Source organism: Cibotium barometz, chromosome 39 (genome assembly GCF_041138505.1).
Source record: "Cibotium barometz isolate CiBa-2024 chromosome 39, ASM4113850v1, whole genome shotgun sequence".
Lineage (NCBI taxonomy): Eukaryota > Viridiplantae > Streptophyta > Polypodiopsida > Cyatheales > Cibotiaceae > Cibotium > Cibotium barometz.
Window position 1 is genome coordinate 15,098,396 of NC_141084.1, and position 7,279 is coordinate 15,105,674.

General features: G+C 42.3%; 1 protein-coding gene across 5 annotated transcripts in view; it reads right to left on the reverse strand.

Moving 5' to 3' along the window:
• Nucleotides 1-216: 216 nt before the first annotated feature.
• The window catches only part of LOC147615769 (uncharacterized), a 20,731-nt gene continuing 13,668 nt past the window's right edge, over nt 217-7,279 (reverse strand). For all 5 annotated transcript variants that reach the window (XM_086778368.1, XM_086778367.1, XM_086778371.1 and 2 more), the window contains exons 12-19: nt 6,909-7,279; nt 6,764-6,800; nt 6,603-6,660; nt 5,317-5,429; nt 2,182-2,247; nt 1,939-2,053; nt 1,774-1,812; nt 217-797 (exon numbers count right to left, since the gene is read on the reverse strand). The exon at nt 6,909-7,279 is cut by the window's right edge and continues 388 nt beyond it. In XM_086778368.1, coding sequence (XP_086634494.1) covers nt 649-797; nt 1,774-1,812; nt 1,939-2,053; nt 2,182-2,247; nt 5,317-5,429; nt 6,603-6,660; nt 6,764-6,800; nt 6,909-7,279 — 948 coding nt within the window. In that variant the 3' untranslated portion in view covers nt 217-648. The remainder of the gene's footprint in view (nt 798-1,773; nt 1,813-1,938; nt 2,054-2,181; nt 2,248-5,316; nt 5,430-6,602; nt 6,661-6,763; nt 6,801-6,908) is intronic.

Below are 7,279 nucleotides of genomic sequence, written 5' to 3' on the forward strand. Positions count from 1 at the left end.
CTAACGCCCACAAAGTTGCCTTCTAGACTTCCTCTAGAAAAGAGACTGCTTCTAATATCTTTTGATTTTTTGGTAGTGGGTTAAATATGAACATATGTGAGGTATTGAGTTCCAGTGCCAACTCATGCCCCCTTTCTGGACATGGGCATGGTACGATAGCCGCCGACGAAAAAAAAAACCTAGAGAAAGAAGAAATGCTACAATACAGTAGAGAAATGCTGCAAATTGGTAAATGATTCATCTTCCTCCATCATTCATAGCCATTAAATCATGTGAGGTACACCCATCTCGAATCATATTCTCCAGTGACACACCACCCACCTGGTCCCCAAGGGTTGGCGGTCTTTCAAGAATCAGAAATCGGATTTCCAATTCTCTGTACACTTTGCAGAGAAGAAAATCTTTGGATTTCCTCTTTGCATGAGATTTTTGGAGAGAGCATAAAGGAGGAGCTCTTTATTTCGTTGGAATTTTACATAAATCAAATGATTTTTTTTTTTAAATGACCATGTGGGATGGAATATTCTAATGCTATAATTTTACCTTTTGCTCAATTGGGAAGCTAGTGCCCTTCCAGGGTGGAGGTTAAGCAAATGATGTTTGGGAAAGAAAACCATTGCAGGGCATTAGCATGTGTGTAAATAAAACTCATTTGTGTAGAGTTGAAGACTCATCATTCTTTTTCCCTTTGTGCTTGTTTGTTTTCTGTTGTTGCTTGCTGATCGGAAAGTGCAATCTGCACACCAAGGGTTTCGGAGCACGCGTCTGGCGATCAAATCCCCTCACACACACATGTCCTGCAAACAAGAAAATCCATGCGTATTTAACCCAAAGAAAAGAGGCAAGGTTTAAAATCAGGCAGTCAAACAAGCACATTACTAAGCTGTGATTTGTTCCAGCCCAATGCTCTACTAGGATATGGGATGAGACACACACAGAATATCAGGGAGAGTCAGATTTATTTCATGAGTAAATCCTTTTGTAGTTGGCAAGGTTTTAGGACGGCTTGGTCTTGCCGCCCTGCCGGGAGGCGTTTACTACGTGTGGTCGCACTAACCAAGCACTTTTCCTAAGAAGCAACCCCACGTTGGGGAGTCCTAGAGGTAGCTCTGGCACCTTTACCCTCTTCCATACTAGTCCAGAACTCCACCTTTTCCATACTAGTCCAGAACTCCGGAGTCCACACAAAGATGTTAGCCCCCACAGAGCCATCTTGAAATGGGACCCATGAAAGTCTATATAAGATATTTTACCAGGCATTTAAGCACACCCTTCTTTGAGGAGACTGATAGAACAGGAAGGCTTATCTGCCTAACCCACAAACCACAGCCTCCTATGCACAGCACACGCTACACAATCAGCTTATGATGGGCTAGCCGACTGCAAGCATGCTTGGCAAGATTTGGCTGCACATAAGAACTCCTCATAGCATGAGGGCTAACCTCTCTTATGGATAAAAGTCACACAGAGACTTGAGTATCACATCAGGCTGACAGCGATGAAAATATCAGACCCATACACGTTGCCAAGCTGAAAACGAATCCCAAAAACACTGGATATGGGCTTGTTAGCCTGGTAGGCATGGTGATTGATGCACAATTCATGTTCAACGTGGACATATAATGGAATCTCATCGCTTGACCTTTTATCAAGGTTGCTAACCAATTCCCCCACATGGCCAATAGCTATGAAAGAGCTCAAGACATATTCCATGGGCTACACTTTTCAGCAACAGAAATCTTTTAAAAACAAGCAAAGTAAAAGGAGGCTTACCCCGCCAAAAACAGTCCTTGATTTCATCTGTTGATAAACCTACACACATCACCCAAAAAAATAAATCAAAACCTCATTGTTAACCTATTGGTGCAAGTTTGCTAGTTAGGAATGTTTCATTGCTTTAACCATCTTTATGGTATGCATTAGTAGAGCTTTCTGCACCTTTGAAAATATTGGGCACTGATGTGCCAAAATAAACAAAGCGCCGACGGAGACTCCAAATCAGAGACCGAGGGACTTGAAGAGGATGCAAGCTGCTTTCATGGTCTGCAAATACCTGCAAAGTTATCACATGACAACAGAGCTATGTCACATGTAAACTCAGCAATTTTTTTCATACGAGCATGTGATGTCGCTTACAAGATAGCAAAGATGCAAATTTTCACAAATATGCAAAAATCATACCTCATTGACTTGAAAATAAGTTCCATTTAATGGAAAGCTCCCATGCATTGCAGTTCTACAAGGAATCTACAAGTAGAAGGTACAAGTTAGGAATAGGAAGAATCTAATTGTACATTAAGCTTTTCTATGTGATGAAGAAAACTTGCTTCTTGACATAAAACAACGTTGACACACACCCACACCACGTGCACACCCCACCCCCCTCCCCCTCTCCCTCTTCTTCTTCCCCCTTACTTGCAAGGACTAGTAAGCTATTGTACCCAGAAAGAAAACTCAAAATTCTATTTCTGTAGACACAATCCTCGCATGCAGGATACACCATTGCCTTCCTCCCCTCCTTCCAGTTTGCAGTTTGAGTTTCGTCACCCCGCGTTCTATTGCAGTACATGCTAATTTTCCTATGTGCCACCCTATTTCTCCTCATGTTCCTTGATAACTGTTGGATTCCTCCTTTCTTGGTCTGGCTCTTTGTTTTCTACAGAGCAGTCAACTGAACCTTCCAGCCCTCCTACAAATTCTGCTTTTACAACCTCTTTCCCCTCCTATTCTAGAGTGCGTGGACTCTGCTTTTACAACCTGCTTATTAGCAATGTTGTCCTTGCAACTTTGGCACACGTCAAAGGCTCAATGGAACGGGCTGCTATGAGACTGACTCTTTGATATGTGTAACTACAAGGAGAACCAAGTTGCCTTTCTTATGGAAAATTATTGGGATAGTCTTTGTTTAGCTCTTCAGATCTTCCATATTGCATGGCTGTCCATGATCTTTTAAGCGGTCTGAAAGTGGGTTTGCTCGTGCTGAAAGTGGGTTTGCTCGTGCTGAATCGGTCTCAAAAACATTGCAATTTGGTCAGCCCCAGCTTTCTTTGCTGCCTCTCCTTTCTTTACTGCTTCTCTTGCTTTCTTCTCTACTTCTGCTCGCTCTGTCCCATGCTTCCAAGTTGAAGGCTAAAAACATTCTATAAAAATATCTACAAACTGAATCTTTCTCACAACAGGAAAAAAAACATTGTGGTTGGAAAATAGACTTTCTAGACCCACTCTAGTACCTTGGTCACATAGCAAAGAGAAACCTGCTCCAATGCCAATTTCAGGTTGTACTAAGAGAAGCATGGTTCTTTAGGCTACTTTGGAGCACAAAACTAACAGAAGGGTGGTTCTGTAAGCTACTTTGAAGAATACACAAAGAAGACGAAGAGACGTGTGGCTGTGAACAGAGCAAGAAAACCTTTGGTAGTCCTCTCCTAGTTGCTGCAATCTTATGTACTATGAAGCTCTGGACTGCTTTGTGATGAATTATTTATGTTCAACTGCCGCTTCAAGTTTTATCTTCTGTCCCTCGGCTGGCTGTTCTGAAACACTTATAAAAGAAGTGTAGAATGGAGGGAGACTTTAAACGGCCTCCAAAAAGTAGGCAACTTGTATAACTTGCCTTGACTTGAGTTTTTGCATTGATTATAGTCAAACTTTGGTGTGGGCAGCCTACTGTGCCTGTCTTGGATGCACTGCATCACTCTCATAACCTCTTTTTTTCCTTTTATAGATTAGGGCTTACAAATGGTAATAGTCTAGAATGACACACTAATGTGTGGGGATAATGCATGGGCCACACTTTGATTAATTCATCTTATTAGCCAAGCTTTTTGAAAATAAAAACATCTGAGCACTTCCATTCTTCTCCGCCTCTTCTCACCCTTTCTTTGCAAAATCTAAAGCTTGGAGACTCATGAACAAGTATGATGGCAAGTACGACGGTACACAGGACGCTTTGGATCATTTGGACGTCTTTGAACAAATGTGCGAGGGAGAAGGTGTCAGTGAGACGAGCCTTCTCAAATCTTAGCTTTTGGACTGACTCTAGATGGAGCAGCCGGACGATGGTTCCAAACCCTAGAACCTCCCTATAAGGCCACTTATGTTGCCTTAAAGAATGCTTTTAGGGTTGAGTTCTCAAAGACTAGACCCGATGGTTTTTTGTTTTTGTTTTTTTTTGCAAAGGGTTCATTTTAGCTTTCAATCATCTAGCCTCTTGTCCGTTCCTGTAGAGGCCCTGTAGATGTGGAGAGTAGATGTGAAGAACATAATCAAATAAGATAAAACAAGAAAGGTCCCATATTTTTTCCAGTCGGAGCCCTATGCTTTGTCCAAGGCTCCTACATGCCTAGTGAAATGTGGCCTCTTGATAATCAAACTTTGGAATTCCAGTTTTGGGCATCCTTTGCATCTAGCCTTTCTTCAATGCCTAGAGACTAACCTTAGGCAGCTTTACTTCAGCCATCTACTGGCCCTGTATTAACAATTGGTTCTCACCAAGTTAGAGAAAGTTTTATCGTTTGATTAAAGGAAAGCTTTTCTATTTACCAATCAAGAATATGTTCTAAGCTGGAAAGTTGGAGTACGTGAAGGATACCTTTTTTCATCTTGTTTCCAAGGATCTAGCCTCTTGTCTGCATATTCCCATGGTGCTTACCCTTTAAGTTTCTTGCCCTGGGTATCCACATCTCAGGGGTTCCAATAATAGCAATTTGTTCCAAAGCTAAAATTGGCCAGGTTTTTGTACTAAGCTTTTTGAGGGTTTGCTTGCTAACAAGCATGAAGGTTTGCCTTAAGTTATTTATTGCATATCCTCACTTCAAGGTGCTCGAAGTTGACAAGAGGAGTCTAGGAAAACCTCCTTTTTGTTGTGACTTCCATCTCATACTTTTCTTCTCTAAAGTTACCTCGTTTATTTCTTGCATTGCCTTATTTCCATCATTGCTAGAGGGCGTTCCCTAGTTGGGAGAAAATCCGAGCAGTTCATCACCAAAACATTCCAGCTGGGAATCAGAGAATTTCACCCTCTGACTGCCATGGCAGGTGGGAGTGTAATGGCTGATTTGTGCAGAATTTAAGTAGATAGCCCAAAAGATATAAGGCGGTATCTTCAAAATGGGCGCTAGGTCTTTGAGATCTAGTACCCAGAAGACCTGTGAAGGAGTGAATATATGTATCCAAGGTAAAAGGTTGTAGTTACTTGTCCAAGGGTCTTTCCTGTTTGCTGGATCACACACTTTTTATCCCCACAACTTATGTTGGAGAAAAAAGGGACTTTGATCTCAAAGCTTCATGTGGAAAAAATGAAAACATAAATCTTACCAGCAAGGTGCCTGAGACAGTCTCATCAGCGCCAAACGATTTGCCAGCAGAGTCCATGGAAGACTCATCCCTGCAAAGCTCATCGATTTCCTGTTGAGACTCTGGAGTTTCACCTGCAAATACCAAACTTGGAAAAAATCAGCTTGGTCCAAGATGCAATACACAGGGGATCATTAAGACTGTTGTGATGAATTTGAAAGATCTTAAGTGGGCTGTGTGTTTCATATCTCCTTTAAATGCAATTAGCATGATTGATCCCATAATATATAATCATATCATATAAAGGCACAAATAGACATGTGCACGAAAAAACTTGGATCTGTGTTAGCACATGAAAAGAGATGCATACAAAAAAAAAGTTCCGGTAAGGATTGAAATGGTTACATAACCAGATGCACAGCCCATCTGGTGAGGGATCTTGCACCTTGGAGGGAGGGAGGGGTGCAGGTTGTCGCCTAGGTGGAAGATGGGTCACACACCCCGGTATGAAAAGCATGGTACTAGCATGGCCCTCCATCTTGACATACCAGCAATGAAAATCGTGGATCGCAATACAGTGGGCCTCTTCCGTGCAATGAGACTCTTGCTGGCAGATGTCAGCAAATCTCACTGCTTGGCCAAACTGAGACCTTGGCAAGTTTGGTCAGCTCCCTGGCATGAGACCAGAGAGGGGTGCCGTTAGGGTCCATCCATTCCATGAGAACTAACCACATTTCACACACTCTGCAGCCATTGGAAGCACCTTCAGAAAAGCTTCAGGACCATGCAGGAACAAAGAGCATCTTTCTTGTGCATCTGAAACCCGGATCCCTTTTTGTATGGAGACGAGGATGGAATCACTTGACATTACAGACCCCCACAGTGGCTATTAACCACAATAAAGAACTAGTTATCTAATGCCCTTTGAAGAGGCTCCTCCTGAAACCTGGTTTGTTATCTTTGAGGGATTAAAACTGTTATCTCGGATGGACATTTCTTTACTAGTGGAGGGAAGTAGATTGAAATGCTGCATAACAGATCCATATGCCAGTAACTGTTGCTCACATCAACCTTGGGCCCAACCTAGTAGGTATGTGTGTAAAGTGAGAACTCGTGGCAATTGGCCATGCATGAAAGTGAACGTACACACACACACAAATACCAATTTGTGTATAAGTGTGCATGCCTGCATGCAGATGCTATTGCCTATGCTCGACTTGATGAAATTCCAATGTCGCCACAAAGTTTATAGAAAATTATGTTAGAACTTGACAACAATTCTGTCAAAAGAGAAAATCATGAACCACCTGGGCTCCAGATTGCAAGCAGATAAGAACACGGATCATCCTTTTCCCGGGCATCTACCTGTTTCATAACGGCATGATATCGATGTTTCAGGAAGGACTTACAGCTCTGTCTTTTTTTTCAAAAATCTGAAAAACAGGTACCAAGGAGTAGAGCCTTTTACCGTCTTTAATAGTGAGTGACCATCAGGAAGCTCATAACTGCAAAGAAAAACTTTTAATCTCATGGTGCACATGCACGTGTAGCAAAATCTAGCGAAATGAGCAAACCACAATACACATACATAAACGGCAATGCCATCAACTTACACATAGTGAATGGTACGCAGGCGGCCAATGTTCTTCAATTTTGGAGCAGGGATCTGAGCCACTTCAGGCACGGCTACAATGGCATTTTGGGCTACTTCTACAACAATATCAGTTTGATATGTAGGCCTATCAGATGTAGGTTCAGAGCTGGTGATGGACTGAGAACCACAGTAAGGTATCGGTGTTGATGCTGAGGCAAGCTCACCATTGCTGCACTGATATTGAGAACAACATTGGTCTTTGGACAAAAGTGAAGGTGAAGCATCAAACTGAGGAGGACCAGTTGAGAGAGTTGATTGAGTGTCAACACTTTTCATTTCTTGGGAAGAGCACCGATTGCCTATAGCTACAGGGGAGTGATTCGATTGGAC